This window comes from Salarias fasciatus, chromosome 23 (genome assembly GCF_902148845.1).
Source record: "Salarias fasciatus chromosome 23, fSalaFa1.1, whole genome shotgun sequence".
Lineage (NCBI taxonomy): Eukaryota > Metazoa > Chordata > Actinopteri > Blenniiformes > Blenniidae > Salarias > Salarias fasciatus.
The window spans coordinates 23,600,163-23,615,916 of record NC_043766.1 but is presented as its reverse complement, the minus strand read 5'-3'; the positions used below and the strand labels follow the sequence as shown (position 1 = coordinate 23,615,916).

General features: G+C 43.1%; 1 protein-coding gene across 1 annotated transcript; it reads right to left on the bottom strand.

Annotated features, from left to right (window-relative positions):
• Positions 1-303: 303 nt before the first annotated feature.
• chaf1a (chromatin assembly factor 1, subunit A (p150)) lies at positions 304-14,879 on the bottom strand. The gene is made up of 16 exons (XM_030084022.1): positions 14,591-14,879; positions 13,280-13,327; positions 12,570-13,192; positions 9,185-9,222; positions 8,806-9,075; positions 8,614-8,695; positions 8,437-8,505; positions 8,050-8,267; positions 5,065-5,233; positions 4,775-4,855; positions 3,877-3,975; positions 3,554-3,803; positions 2,612-2,768; positions 2,205-2,517; positions 2,021-2,105; positions 304-877 (listed from the first exon to the last, which is right to left on the bottom strand). Exons 1-16 carry the CDS (start codon positions 14,652-14,654, stop codon positions 780-782), a joined length of 2,664 nt encoding a protein of 887 aa, XP_029939882.1. The 5' UTR covers positions 14,655-14,879; the 3' UTR covers positions 304-779.
• Positions 14,880-15,754: the final 875 nt, after the last annotated feature.

Sequence of the window (15,754 nt, the reverse complement as noted above, 5' to 3'; positions counted from 1 at the left end):
AAGTGGACATTGAATGCACCGGTTCACATCTTTCACAGTGATCACCATTGCAGTCACTTGAGCAAGGCCCTTAAATAAGCTCCTCGGAGATCCATACTGTGGTCAGGCTGTGGTCAGAGGATACGGTTTATGTGGGGGGATGAAATTAATTTTGCCAAAGGATGATAAAAAAAAAAAAAGTGATTGTTTTGGACGTCATGTATAAAGTTGTTCCTAAACTGACAGTTTTAAATGTCTGAACCTTGATGAGCGACTGTCTGAAGTGAGTTGGAACAATGAGAACAATATGTAAGTGCAGTGCTTCTATTCATGTTTAATGAATTCTGTTCAAGTATTCTTAAAAGATACAGAAAATACATATTTATAAAACACCCTCACACCAACTCTAGCTGTACAAGAACAGATCTAACCACTAGTCCAAAAGAGTTGTCAGAAGTAGAACCTGCGGAATGAATGTACCCACAGACCTATCAGGTAAATGTACAGATAGACTTTCAGCCTCTCCGCTCTGTCCTCCAATAATTGTTAATATATACACATGAAATATAGGATTTTCAATTTCCTCAAACATTCAAAATGCGTAAATAATGTAATAATGATTCTTAGGATGCTCGTCAAAAACTGGCCTTTTTTTGCCGACTCTTTCGTTAGGAGAAAAGAAAAAGAAAAAAGAAAGGGTTTGGGGTAGTAGTAAAGTTGACTTTTAATACTGTACAGAAGCTACCTGCAGCAAGACCAGAACCCGAACAGGAAACAGAACTACAGACAGTGGAGCTTGATCACTCGGTGGCGAGGGTTGCCGCGGAGCTGGCTACAGGCAGAGCAGCGTTGTTGGAGGGGGTGACTTCCATGAGACAGTCTTCATTCCTGGAAGGACCTGGAAAGAAAACGCGCACAGGTTCAGGAGTCGAGTCTCAATTCCTGAACATCCCACCTGCATGAGAAGTGACCAGATTCATTTTAGACATTAAAACAAGCTAGCACGGTCTTAAAATCAGCAGCGGTTCAATGATTTTAACCAGTGCGCAGTGGGATGGATCCAGTTCAGGTCAGAGTGCCTGCTCTCTGAAAACCTTCGCTGCCAAACTACACTCACATACTCCATCTTCAGTTAACAGAAGCAAAGCATTTTACTTGCTTTAATTTTCTTCCTAATTTGTGTGTCTTCCTTTCTCATTTCAGGTCTTCACTCTAAAACTAAATTGTTGTTTTAAAGAGTGAAGCTCCCTTCATACATTTGCTACAGATCTCAAGTTAAAAAATAAAATGGAAACAAAAGCATTTGCCACTTTCCTTGGTTTGGTTTTTTTTATTTCAGGCATTTGAAAAATCTAAATAGATTTATAATTTTAGAAAATAAAATTCACGTTTTCCTTGGAAAAAAAAAAAAAAAAAATTGTTTGTGAAATAACTGTTTTTCAGATTTATTTGTGCCAATGTGGCACACGAGACCCCTGAAAAATATTCAGAATTCATAGCCACTGTCACTTTCTTCCAGTTTTTTTTAGCAGCTCTACAGCTAATCGTGAGCCAGCAGTGTCCAACATCAGGTCTGTATTCGTCTAAAAACAAACACAAAGCCCTGCAGTGAAGCGATCATCAGCTTTAATCAGTATCTTGATGTGATATGTCAACTTGTCCATTCCAAAAGAAAATCACATCAAATAAACTGATATAATCAATTGGCTTCTTAAATCCAATCTTATGCGTTTTTTTTTTTTTTATCCATTAGTTTTCTGGATTGTTTTTAAAGCCTTTGCTTTATTTCCTCTCCGTATGTTAAACTCACATCCACAGTGGGTTTCTTATTCTTCTGTGATTATTTCTGTATAAAGGTTAAAAACATTAAATGAAATAATTATAAGCTGATGTTTTAAATCAAATATTAAACTAAGCTCCAATTCTTTGTTAGATTGATTGGTTTTATACCTTTCCTATATATTTAAGAATGAAGACGAGTAGTCACATGGAAAAACATGAACATTGAACCTGAAGCGTTGTGCTCTTCACTCCTTCTCACCAATTTCTGTGGAGATAATGATGCAGTCGTCTTCGTCGTCTTCCTCAGTATCCGCCTGAAAACCTTCGGCCTCCATTTCGACCTTCTGACAAAGACAGGCCAAAAGTCAGCTGAAGAACTGCACATTTCCACATGATGCAAAAAAAAAAAAAAAAAAAAAAAAGACTTGAGGGTGTCGGACTACCTCCTCTGTGTCGGAACACCTCTTCATGAACTTCCTGATGGACATGCACCCGGTGCTTTTCCTCTTGCTGGTGGCGGAGGGCGTGGTGGAGGACGTCTGTGGCGTGGTGGGGGAGTTTCCCTGAGAGCCCGTGGCCGCCTGGGCCTCCTCCTCTCGGGCTCCTGTGAGGAGGTAATTCCACTGGCAGGGCACGGGGAGGGCCTCCAGGCCGAAGCGGGACAGGACCTCGGCGTTCACGTACCAGCAGCAGCGCCGGTAGGCGGAGCGCTTCTCGTACACTGCGTTGTCCTTGATCAGACGCCTGATCAAGATTCTGGTCAAGAGAAGACGGGGAGGGACGATCTGTACGGTGTTTTCAACGGGCGTTGCAGTTGCGCACGCAGCTCGTTTCCACAGTCGATCCTCACCTGGTGGGGATGTTTTCTGCAGAGCTCTGAGGGCTGGACAGATCTGAGGGCGGCGGCGAGGAGCACGACTGCTGGCGGCAAAACTCCTGAAACTCGCTGATGATCACTTTACCGCTGTTGACGTTACCATGCAGAAGGGGCAGCAACTGACCGAGTACTGTCAATGATAAATAAAAAAAGAGCTTTTTAGTACTGGTCACAACCACAGAGACGTCTGAGAAGCCTAAAACCACACAAGAGACACTCCTGTTAATCATTTTATCATTCAGAGGGCTGCTGGAGTAGCATTGTGACAAATTTAAGGAAACATGGACGAACAGTCAGAAAAAAAAAAATTCAGTGAAATGCAGAGGTACGTCACCTCAAACAAACGTACCAACATGAAGCATCTGCCGATTTAATAATGGAGTGTAGAACAGTAACTAATCAATATGACTTCAAAGGCTTAACATAGAATTTAGACATAAAGATGATCAAAATGAAAACTACATGCATGCCGATACAACGGTATTCGCATTTATAATGTAGGTGGAGATGTGACACTGCAGAGAAAGCTCCATGAACACCGGGGCACATGGGCCGTCCACAGCAGAGGCGAGCTGGTTCAGGAAGAAAACAACACTACATTTCATTAAAAACAAACAAAACAAGTGACTAACGCAGACATGCTATTCCAATAGTGTGGATCATCCTCAAGAAAGATGTCTGACGCAGTGTATAAATGGGAGTGTTCCGTAATTTATCTCGACTACTGCAGATTTCACAGACACAAGAAGGGACTGGCTGATGCTCAATCACTTAATTTAAGGTTCTCTCAATAATTTCAGTGGCAGTTTGAAATGCTATGGCTTCAACGATCCAAACCCACGCGAGGAAGAAGTTTTCTAAGGGGATGCACGCACACGCACACGCACACGCACACGCACACACACACACACTTACACTGGGTTTCTTTCTGATTCTTCTCCGACAGCTCTTCTGGGCTCGGACTGGTGTCCGTCTTGGGTAAAGGCTCCACCAGGCATATAGCGTAGGACTGAAACTGTTCCAGACTAGATCCGTCGCCCTCCCAAATGCAGCCCTTCACCACCGGCTCCAGCACCTTCATCTTCTTCTTGTTGGACATCAGCTCGTCCCACTCCCTCGCTTTCAGCGTCTGTCGCAGTTTTTGCTTTTCCAGATCGCCGCCCTCCTGGAAGGTAGAATCCGTGTTTAAAACACTTTCACACTGCATGCTGACACACCAACTGAGAGAACCTACATACCTCTTCTTCCAGCGCTCCCTCATCTTCGGAGAGGTAGCCATGCGGAACGAAGAAGCCATCATCATCGTCATCATCTTCGCCTCCTTCCTCTTCATCTTCCTGAAAGCAGCAGTTTCTTTTGTTTAGTTTTTTTTCCTTGTTTATCTAACACATCTGTTGCCTGGTTGAGCCTGGCAGTCTTCACACTGCTGCTCCTCCAAGTAAAAGACTCTTCTTGAGGACTTCATGCTGGCCGAATAGCTTCCATGTCATAAAGTTTAACCTTTGCATTCACTAAGTGTCGGACTTATGACGTGGGGTCATCACAAATGACTAAGCAAGCACACAGTTTTACAGCATGTGTGCATATGAACTTCAACACCCTACCAAGAGCCACAACAAGGCATTGTACATAAATCTATTTCAGAGCCAGTACTTAAAGAGGTAAAAAAAAAAAAGAATGGAAAAGAAGAATGAGTATTTTTACAATAGAAAATGAGGGTGAACAACTGGCACACTACCCTTTTTTGGCTCAGCTGAATATCATTCTGTGGGGACTCTCAAACGAAATCTGAGTTGTTAAATGAGCCATTTATAAGAATCTTATGCCGAGTTAAAAATGAAAGTGTCACACACACCCATGTGTCCATAAAACCAACGATCAAAATTAAAAGTCTCAGAGAGACTTGATTGAGTGTGGACAGGTTTTCACAGCGTTTCAGACTCATCTGTAGCTTGATGTGGAGAGAAAACAGCAAATGTGATGCTGAAAAAGTGCAGGAGTGAAACTTTCAGAGAGAAGTGTTCACGTTACTTCCAAATAGGCCCTCATAATAGTGCAGTGACTGTGTGTCTTCTCTTCAGTCCATGAATAAAACAACAGGTGTGACATGCAAACTTGATTTTTCTTCAAACTCACCCCTTCACTATGAGACAGCGACTCTCCTGGTTCTTCCTCCTCCCATTCATCATCACTATCAACCTCATAGTCAAGCAAGTCCTGTGGTGGTAAGAAAAACCAAAACACCATCAACGTCAAAGCCAAAGCATCCGACTGTCTTCAACTAAACTAAACCGAATCAACGGCGAAAATTTCTAGTAAAGAAAAAAAAATATGAAGACACGAAAGAAATACAATAAGAATATTAGAGTATTTGCCGACTTGAGTATGGTTAGATGAAGACAGTCATCCTAACAAAACAGCTTTACCTTGTCCTGCCTGAAGGGGCAGCGAGGTGAAATATGGACGCTCTTTTTACTGCATGTGCCCCAGTAAGCTGGGCGGTGGTTCTCATGGAACTGGAGCAGCTTCATCGGTCCGTGACGCTCACGGTCTGGTATGCCATCTGCTTTTGGGCCTTCCACTGCCATGCAATCGCTACAACATCCATGAAAAAATTTAAAATAAATGTCAAAAAGTTACAAAAACAACAGTCCAAAACAAATCTATACTTGCGTTGGAGGCAACAGTTAATGCAGTTAATATAGTATGTCCTCTGGTTTTAAACAACAGTTGCCACATGAAGACAACAGCATTTTTGTGTCAGTAAGAATGATATTGCAACACATTACACCAGCAACAAAACAACTCAATCAGTGGGGTTTATTTCACTCTCAGGAGAAATTTTCAGATGGGCCTGAAAGGCACTAGAACCATTACAGGTGAGCTTAACGTTCTAGCCTAGATAGCTCAGCCCAGCTCCCACCCCATTGGAGGAGCTCCCGTTGGGAGCGGAGACGTTCGCGGCGCGTGCGGCACTTCCGCGTCCAGTGCGTTCCTGTCCTCAGGGCTTTGTTTCTTCGTTTTTCTTTATTTGCACAACGTCAAGGTATGGCGCACTGAACGGTGAGTAAACCTCCAAACATTCGTCTCCGCCGTTCTGCAACGACGCTCCGTCCTTCTACGCGTGCAATGAACCAGGGTCAGTGCACGCGTACATGTACGCGCAGGGGCAGGTCGAACGGCGAAGGGATTTGATTGGTTTAAAAAAAAGGTGTCCCCTCAAGACTATTGGTTGCTGTTTGTCCCGTTTTACTCCTGCTGTAGATAGCGGATATTTTCCAAACTACTTTAAAAACACGCTATGAATTGCTTCCCATCGGGTCATAAAGATCATTTTAACCAGTATTTAAAAAAATGTATCTCATTCAAATCGCCAACCCTAGCTTTAAGCCGTTCACATTCATTCTGATATCATGAGACCAAGACGACACGAGGGACAACACTAAGAAAAGCCCAGATTCCACTGAATGCGTTGCGGCGCGCCCTGACGCCATTCTAACCAATGGCTGTTATTTAACCGGATGCTTTACAGCTGCATTTCATTAGTGCCACAGCGCAACGCGACGCAGCATAAAAGACAAACAGCGAGTCTATTTTCTCCAGGTGCCGCAGCCGACATGCAAGAGGAGAAAGACCGCTAAAAACACACTTTTACAACTAAAACACAGGAGTACCAGAAACACATGCAGCAGGTCATGGTGTGAGACCACTGCAGAGGACGTGACGTGGCACGGCCACTCTCTGTCCAGCAGAATATGGGGGAAGAGGCTTGAAAACTCCGACCCAGTTTCCAAAGTCTGGGAACTTTTCATTGAAACTGAACCAGGAAACCCTGCGAAGCTCAACTGTCATTCCACGGCAGCATGACGGTGGCGCATCAACACCTTAAACGTCGACACCCCAGAGCCGCTGCGTCATAACGTACCACAGAGAACAGACACTTTAAAATAGAGATAACGGTGACAATGGAAAAAAACATTAATAGATTAGCTGAAAAACAACAACAACAAGAAGGGTGGGGGCCATGCCTCAGAAGACAAGTCAACTTCTGAACAGCACAAGGCATTGTTGTCAAGCTGCAATTCATGTTCAATGACGCATGACAAGTTATTGAGACGCTGACATTTGTTGATGTGGTTTAACCTCCAGTTTTGTGGGCTTCTGTTTCAATAATGATATTTCAATAACCACTACATGCTTCTGCTACGTCCGACTGTTGCAGGAACCTTTTACCTGTCCCATAATTTTCACCCAAAAATCAAAAGACTTTTTGTGGCTACTGTAAAATGGCAATATTGCCAGACACACTTAAGAAATTACCAGAAATTCTACTACATTGATGACATTTTCTCAAATATTTTTTTTTATATTTCAAGAATAACAGCCATTTGAAAATAACATGTTATCTTTCATCTATTTATTCAACAAAGTGCTCAGGAGAGTGAAAGAAGGAAGTGCACATCTGGAAAAAGTGTTTTCAAACTGACTCAGAGCAGATTCCTGAACACTCACCGAACACTGAGTCACTTATTTCTATCCGTCATTGTTAATTTAATTTTATTTGTATTAGAAAATGTCATTTTTATTACCATCAACAGGTTTTGGAAATTGCTTGGAGAAGTTCAACAACAACCAGTCATTTAATACAGCAGAGATCTGGTCTCCTACAACAGAGCCATGCTGAAATAATCCGACTTGATCCTGTTGAATATTGTCGATGAAACCATCCTGAGGGCAGCGTCTCCACGCAAAACAAATTCTGTACAATGGTGCTTTAAAAGCATGTCAGTGCTCCTTCATAACATTGAGCGGAGTTTACCGCAGGGAGCTTTACTCCTATTATATATCATCATCTTTGCGCGTTCTTCTGTGATATCTACTTTCTCATCTTGGTTCTTTCCTAGAGGAACTTTACAAACGTCAATATGGCGAGTCTTTTTGGCTTAGTTTTCTTGCCGTCTGACCTCTGAAGTTTGGTGCCGTCATGGGACTTTTGTGCTAGGAGCTCTTTAAATAAAATTGAATTGAACCCTCCGACTGAATAAATCGCTCTAGCTCCATCTTCTATGCCGATTTGTTCTGTGCAGGGCTGTGGGGAGCTGGATTGTTAAATTCAAGTCCTCCCCATTCTCTGTGGATAAATTTATTATATGAAAGTTTGAACTCGTCCTCACTGACTTCATCTGCAGAAATTGCTGCTGGCATCAAATCTCAACACATCGATTCAAGGAAATAGACGTCACTGAATTCAGTTTGAGCACTTTTTCCAAAATGCTGCAGCATCCCTGGTGGTTGATGTTATAAATTTAATCTGAGCCATCATAAACTATAGTTCCAAAAACTTTGACATTAACTTTGGTGACAATATACCACAGCTTTGTTATGACCATAAAAAGAAAGCGGTTCCTCACCTGGGTGACTCGGTCTGTCTGGGTTTGGTGGGACCTGACCGCCTGGGTTTCTTCCCGATCCATTCTTTCAGGCCATTTAGATTATCGTCAGGTTCCAGCAAAAATTGATCCAGCTCCTCCAGAACAGATTCCTCACACTGAACCCGAGTTAATGGCGCCAGAGACATGTTTTCCTTTATCTCAAAAGGAGCAAACTTCCCACAAGCAGCTGCAAGTTTCTGAAACAAAAGTATTGAATAGCTTGAAGTAATGATATCAATACCAAAACCATGTTTTGCTTCTTGTTAATCCAGAGGATTAAAACCAGCGTTCAGGGAAAAACACAATGCCTGAAGAAAACCTCAAGTACACAGCTGGAAGGAGATTGAAAGTGTTCCATCTACAAACCTTTGGAGCCTGTTGGGTTTTGGGTTTCTTCAGAAATCTTGTAATTTCTGCTTTCTCGGCTTTGAGGCGCTGTAAACAAAATATATAGTAAGTGAAGTGATTACTCAATAAAACAGCCGGAGTATATAGATACTGCAGTTTGCACCCAGTCCTCACTGAGACAATGGGATGACTTACATCCTTCTCTTCTTTCAGACGTTTCTCCTCTTCCTTCATTCGCTTCTCTTCCTCCTTCTTGCGTTTTTCCTCAAGCTTGGCCCTGAGTAAAATTAATGATATAAGTTGTAATTCAAAAGAAAACGTAAACCAACACTGACTTACAGTACAGGAGAAAGACATTTCCTTGGGATCCAATCTCAGATTACTCACTCAATCTTGGATTTCCGCAGTTCTTCTTTTGCCTTTAACCGCTCAGCTTTTTCTTTCTCTTCCTTCTCTTTTTTCTCCCTCTTCTCAATCTCATCTTTTTCTTTTTTCTCACGTTTTTCTTTTTCCCGTTCCTCCTTCAGTTTGCGAGCTTCTTCTTTCTTTTTCTCTTTTACAGCCTTGGCCTCTTCCTTCTGTCGTTCTTTCTCCTGCTGCAGCTGAATCCTTTCCTGTTCCTTTAAATTCAACATTAAAAAGTCAGTTTTCAGCTTTGGATGATAAAATACATGGCAAACTGTGGTTTTGTTTCAATCATGGTTGAAACTCACACTCTTGCATAGTTTACTGAATGTTCTCACCTTTATTAAGTTTTTTTTAGTTTTTTTGATCAGACTGCCTCTTGGGGGCGGCCCTTGGTTCCTGTGAAAGAAAGAGAAACAAAACCATGACACCAGCCTTATAATATTACAATATATTGTCTGATGTAAGTGTGAACATATTGACAACTAGAATTTGGCACTCAGAGAGCGCAGACCTCCGCCACGGCTCAAATCAGTCACCAACAACAATAAGAACACCATATATAATAAAACAACATTGTGATCGGGGGAGTGGTCGGAGCGGAGCGCTGCGGCGCCTCTCTCTCTAGCCCTCTCTCCCTGTGTGTGTGTGTGTGTGTTTATCTGAAAAGGAAAACCGAAAAGCAACATAATTTATGTTATTTTACTTTATTTAAATTTGAAAATTGACCGGATTCTCTCATATTTTCCGTTCCCGACTTCCTGTGTGGTGCGATCTGCTCTGTCCAGCTTTACAACTGGTGCTCCACGGCACGCGAGGCTCGCGGAGAAAATAGAGAGGAGCGGCCGCGGTCCACAGCGCGAGCCACTACGCACGCGGCACTCCCCCGCGTCTCCTGTATGAACCGTCAGATAGGTCAACAGGGTCACCGATCTGAAACTGGGTGCTTGGCGCTTCCGCGCGTGGCGCGTCCTGTGTGAACCAGGCGTTTGCCCCCCCCCCCCGTCGGCGGGCCTGCAAAACTATGTGAAAGACTCCCTATCTCTCAATGATAAAGAATCCTTTAAAAAAATTCCTGGATCCAGACAGTGATCCGGATCATCACCAGAATTTAATGGATTCTAAGTTAGCCCAAGACCCACCTTTCCACAAAGTTTCATTGCAATCCATCCATTACTTTTTCCATAATGTCGCTAACAGACCAACCAACAAACCAACGTGATTCCATAACCTCCTTTGCAGAGGTAACTATATAGAAAAACTCACTACCAACAGGAGTACCTGTTCAATTATTAATTTCAACCAGAGGTACCTGGCATCTTTACAAGCACTTCTCCTCATAAACTAACTAAGGTTTGTGTGTCTGTTGCTGCCAAACTTTCCACTGCTGAAAATCTCAGACGTGCGATACCTGCAAGCTGGTCTTCAACAGGAAAAGCAATGAATGCAAATGCTTCAACCTGTGTTCCTCATTGCATTGCTATGGCTCAGTTGTTAGACCAGGTTATCTCTCAATCACAAGACTGTAGGCTTGATCGACCATCTCTAACTGACCATATGAAAACAGTGAACCCTAAATTGCTGAGAACAGAGGTCATGGATGCAAGGTTAGTGCCAATGGCAAGAGTTGCCGCTGGGTTGAATATATTGAACAGTGCAAAGTGCTTTCAAGCTGCCAAAGCAGTGAATATGTGCTATGTAATCAAATAAGTCCAAAGTAAACCATTTTAGTGAGACAACACTGGAAAAGAAGTCGGCCCTCAAGAGCAACACAGACCAAAAGCACCAGAAATTCTCAGGTCCTCAGCAACGGCAGTGAGAAATAAAACAATCGGAAAATGATGCAACACTGCAAAGTATCTGCTTTTTTTCCTGTTTTTTTGTAAGACATAGCAGGTGAAATTCTTTGCTGACATATATTTAGACTTGCAGATCCCATCTCCAAAATGTCAAAACCTTTCAGAAGGACAAAACCCAATGATGATTTGGACGGTGTGGTTTAGAGGTAGACTGCTATGTTTTTCCAGGGCTGATACCAATATTTAAAGCCAACATTGATTTGTAGTAAAGTGAAAATATTGGTGTCAAAGTTTTGAGTAATACAAAGCCTCTCAGGCTCCCACAGCTAATTCCTGTTTGTGTTTTGTAGGCTAACGACAGAGTTTTCACAGTTTCCGTCTGGTTATTACCTCCGCCAAGGAGGTTATGGAATCACGTCGGTTTGTTGGTTGGTCTGTTAGCGACATTATGGAAAAAGTAATGGACGGATTCCTATGAAACTTTGTGGAAAGGTGGGTCTTGGACTAACTTAGAATCCATTCAATTTTGGTGATGATCTGGATCACTGTCTGGATCCAGGAATTTTTTAAAGGATTCTTTATCATTGAGAGATAGGGCAGTCTTTCCCGTAGTTGGGCAGGCCCGCCGGTAGGGGGCCTGTGCGGCGCGGCAGCACTCCGCTCCTATCACACCCCGATCACAATGTTGTTTTATTATTTATGGTGTTCTTATTGTTGGTGGTGACTGATTTGACCTGTGGCGGTGGTCTGCGCTCTCTGAGTGTCAAATTCTAGTTGTTTGTGTTTTTCTGAGTGAGGGAAATAAATGCCTGTTACTGAAATAGTGAGCATTTTTGTTTGTATTTAGTAAGTGAAATGTTTAATTTGTTCCAGCAAGTTTTGCAACTGTTGTGCTGCGAGTATGTCAATGGGTTTTCCCATCAAAGTCAGTATTAAACTAGTGAGATTTTTTTGTTGCTTTTTGACAATGCATGTTGTGATTTACTGTGTGTAACCAATCAGATGGCGCTGTGGTCGGGACAATGCTGGAAGATGCTGGAAGCAGAGTAGACTCCAGGCAGAGAGACGCGGCTGCATCCGAGCCATAACCATAGTTTATTACTGATCTCTTATCAGCCATCAGATTAAAAAAGGCTGATGTGCATCAAAATGCTGAATAACGGCACCAATGATCGGCCCTGCCGATGATCGGTCAATTAACTAGTGTGGTTATAACACAACGAAGACCCAATTGAAATGGGCGAAGACTGATATCACCTGGGAAAAGTTATAACAGTTGTAATGTAAATCAACATCAACAGTTAACTTTAAAACAGGTCTGAATGGACCTGTAATAATTATGACCATGTTAAAACATCAACGTTTAAGTAAAAATCAAGACATATGACAAGCAACACATATCTACCTAGTTGCAATAATTATGAAACCTTTTCTTTTTTTCATAAAGGATAGATATTGTGCAACTCTGGATGGGTTAAAAAAGAAAATCAAGAAGTTAGTAACCACTGCTGTACATACGTTAGGGGTGGATGGGGACATAATCTTGTTCTCTTTTATTTCCTCTTCATTTTTCTTGTTTGCAGCTTTGGTGTCTCCGTCCCGGCGTTGCTTCTCCTGCTGCAACTGGAGCGTCTCTCCTTTACCCTTTAAATTCAATGAATGAAAAGTACTGTGTAAAAAAACAAGTCCAAAAATGTGGATAACAAGCACAACCTATGATAAATTAGACTGCGCTGTTAATCATTTTTAAAATTCACAAGGATAAAGAGTTTTGACAGTGTTGTAGACATGGCTGCAAGGTAAAGTAAATCCTACATATGCATCACAATCTACAATTGACTCAAACTGATTAGGCAACCTCCGTTATTACTATATGATAGACACTGCACAACGCTGGATTGCTTAAAAAAAAAAAAAAAAAAAGCTGGTAATTACTGATGTACATACTGCAGGTGTAGACAGAAGGGCAGGCTCATCATTCTTGCACTCCTTGGGGGAGTTATTAGATGTGGAGCAAGGTGATGAATCTGACAGCATGGACATGTTTCCCAGGCTAGAGGAATTTTTGGGTTTGTTTTGCTCCTCTGGCTCGCTAGCCGAATCCTGCGTTGTGCTGAGCTCTGAGACCGATTCTGTGGACTCGTTCTCATCCACCTTTTCTCCTCCATCGTCAATTACATCACAGCCTAAAGAATCTACAGAGGATGTCTCAGGAGTGTGATCAACACTGCTGGATTTGGCTCTTTTGTCCTTGTGGGGATGCTTGTCTTTTGTTGCAAGGCAGGGAGAGGCAGGAGTGGCGGCGACAGCACTCTTTACAGGGGATGAAGTGTTATCATCAGTCAGATCAATAATATTGCTTTTATTTGAGGGCGCAGGACGCCTACAGCTTAGGAAGTTATCAAGGGGTCCACGGCCATTAATTAACGGCGGGCCACTGCGGACAGAGAACGGAGAGGTCTCACTGTCCAGGTCTGAGACTTCAAGTTTCGGGCATGCATGAGCACAGGGACGCTTTGCAGGTTGGTTGCCTTTAGGTTCAGGGTTAAGGCGCTTGAATGGGAGACGAGCTGAAAAGAGGGGGAGAAAAAGGCATCACAAGAGGTTGTGCCATTGCAAATATGTTTGATAGCTGACAAATGGACTGCTGTTTTCACCTTGAACAAATTTCTTGTTGGCATTTTTGCTTGACTTGCAGGCCATTCCTGGAAAACAAAGTGTTGCAAAAATTACTTGAATGCAAAACAATCATGTCAAATCAATCATGGGATCACCTGTGGCGACCCCCTGAAGGCAGCAGGCCAAACATTCGGCAACATAAACAACTCAGCTGTCAACAATGAGCTGCTTACTCAGAACACTGTAAATTGACAGGTTGGGCAGCTGTGTAGCATGTCACTGAGAGAAGCTTTCCTTTAGAATGACTGATGGGTGGGCACAAGAGGCCAAACCGCTTCACTTCTAAGCTTAACATCACTTCACGTTTGGCGAAGTGACTGAGGATTTATTCAAGCTGCTCAGCCTCTTTTTATTGTTCACTGTCCGCATGCAGGAGCTCAACATCTGTCCACTGCTTTTAACAACCTCATGTCAGCTATAACACACACACACGCCGTCAGGTTTTTGAAAAGAATCGAAAAATGCATTAAAACGCCCCGCATGAAGAGTGGCTGTTTTGTGCTCGGTTGTCTCTCCCGCCAACCCCGTGCCAGGGCCGGTCAGTCGGTGCTGCAGGCCCGGTGGAGTCCGCGGGGCAGAGACACCTTTACAGTCAGTGGGTTGTCATGCAAATGATGCCCGTGGCCCGTTAACGCAGAAACCTTAAACAACTGTACAACACTGACCAAACAGCTGCACAACGGCGGCACAACACCTGCACGCGCATAAAAAGGCGGATTAACGGATTAGCAGCGAAGACATCATTATTATTTAGTGCCACGGAGCCGGCCGTGGGGCTAGCGCGACTAGCCCGAGTGCTAACCCAACACAACTAGCCACTAGCTCCAGACCTATCGTAATGTGCGAGTTAGCACCGTTTAGGCGACAAAGTTGCAAAATGTAAGCCATTTTTAACAACACGATAAAGTTTCGTCAATATCATGGCTGTCAACTGGGTGAAACCTAAGATGTGGATGGAAGTTAATGTTTGTTTCCTGACGTCGGCTTCACATAAAAGGTAGCAGGTTAAGTGCATATGTCACACTAATACTCAGGCCTGGTCAGTATCATGATGTGTCTGCATCTACACAATGATAGTAACATGTTGACAATGACAAATATAGCCTGCCGAAACCTCGTGTTTACACACAATATTTATAAGAGAATCCTTTTAACTTAGGTGAGTTATACTATGCTTCTCGGCGAATTCCAAACTATATAACGCAGTTGTCGAGGCGGTTTTTGTATTAGGTTAGAGTTATGAGGGGGGGAAAGCAGCAATAGCGCGCTACACAAGCCGTCGTCCTCACCTTTTCTGCGGGGAGTCGATGTTGCCAAGTGCCCGTCGTTAGCTTCAGGGTCGACCGCCGACATAATAGCCAATGCCGCAAATAAGAAGAGGCGGTCTGCGATATATTCCAGCTAAGGTTCAACCGCGCGGCGGACTATACCCTCCTGCAACGAGCGACTACTGTACTGCTGTCCAAACTGCATGAACTACAGGCTTCATTCACACCACCATGGCGCAGACACCTCCAGCAGCTCCTGTTTGCCCCCCTACTTTTTCCCCGCTGCCTGCCTCGCGCTCCTCAGTCGGAATTGGCGGGAGTCTCTTATTTCCTCTACGATCTGTCTCTGATTGGCCACAGCCAGGAAGCCGGTTACCCGGGGGGCGCTTGTTTTGTTCAACCGCGCCGCACGTTTGAGGTCTCTGTGTTGTAAAAGTGAGATAAATCCGTTCTTGGTGAAAGATGCTGCGCGTTGTTAAGGCGTAACTTGGCGAAGTGAAGTTATCATTTGTCGCTGAGCAGGATTATTGTGAAGATATCATAATAATTTCTTAAAACAATCACCGCCACTGTGAGTGACATGGCAAGGCAGTGAAGGGAGGAAAACAAATGTATCGCTCGTCACCCGTGGCTGCGTTTCCGGCTCTTTGATTGGCCGCGGAGTTTGACTTATAAGTCAGATTTACCAAAATGTTGTAAAACGACGGAGGTAGTGACACTTCCATAAAAATTTCAGTATTTTTTTTAGGTAAATATAGAAATAATACGATATTTAATACGCTAAGAACGGGAATTTAATATATTGATTTATATTTGTATTTATCTATCCTGTCTTCTTGTAACCTCTATATCTGTTTTCTGCACTGCTTTATCCAACTTAGGGTGGTCAAGCAGTGAAGGAGTTGACGGTGGATAAAAGCAGTGCACAGCCTGACAGGTTGCCATTATCGAGCATAAGGCAAACAAATGCACCCGTTCGCACCAAGGGGTAATTTAGCAACAGCTGTATGTCTTGTCAAGCCAGTAATCCCAACCTGGACTCAAGCCAATGTCCATTGCTTCAGCACTTTATACATGTTGAACTGAATTCAGTTGAATTTATTTCAATTTTATTTCTTTAGAGATAAATGCAGCAGTAATTTCAAGGTAATTTTACTGTGAACCACACAGCAAACATGAGCAGCA

Coding starts and splice junctions, on each gene's coding strand:
- chaf1a (XM_030084022.1), bottom strand. CDS start 14,654: ATGTCGGCGGTCGACCCTGAAGCTAACGACGGGCACTTGGCAACATCG. Junction 2,769..3,553: donor GAATCAGAAAGAAACCCAGT/GTAAGTGTGTGT, acceptor TATCATTGACAG/TACTCGGTCAGTTGCTGCCC. Junction 2,106..2,204: donor GGTGTTCCGACACAGAGGAG/GTAGTCCGACAC, acceptor TGTCTTTGTCAG/AAGGTCGAAATGGAGGCCGA.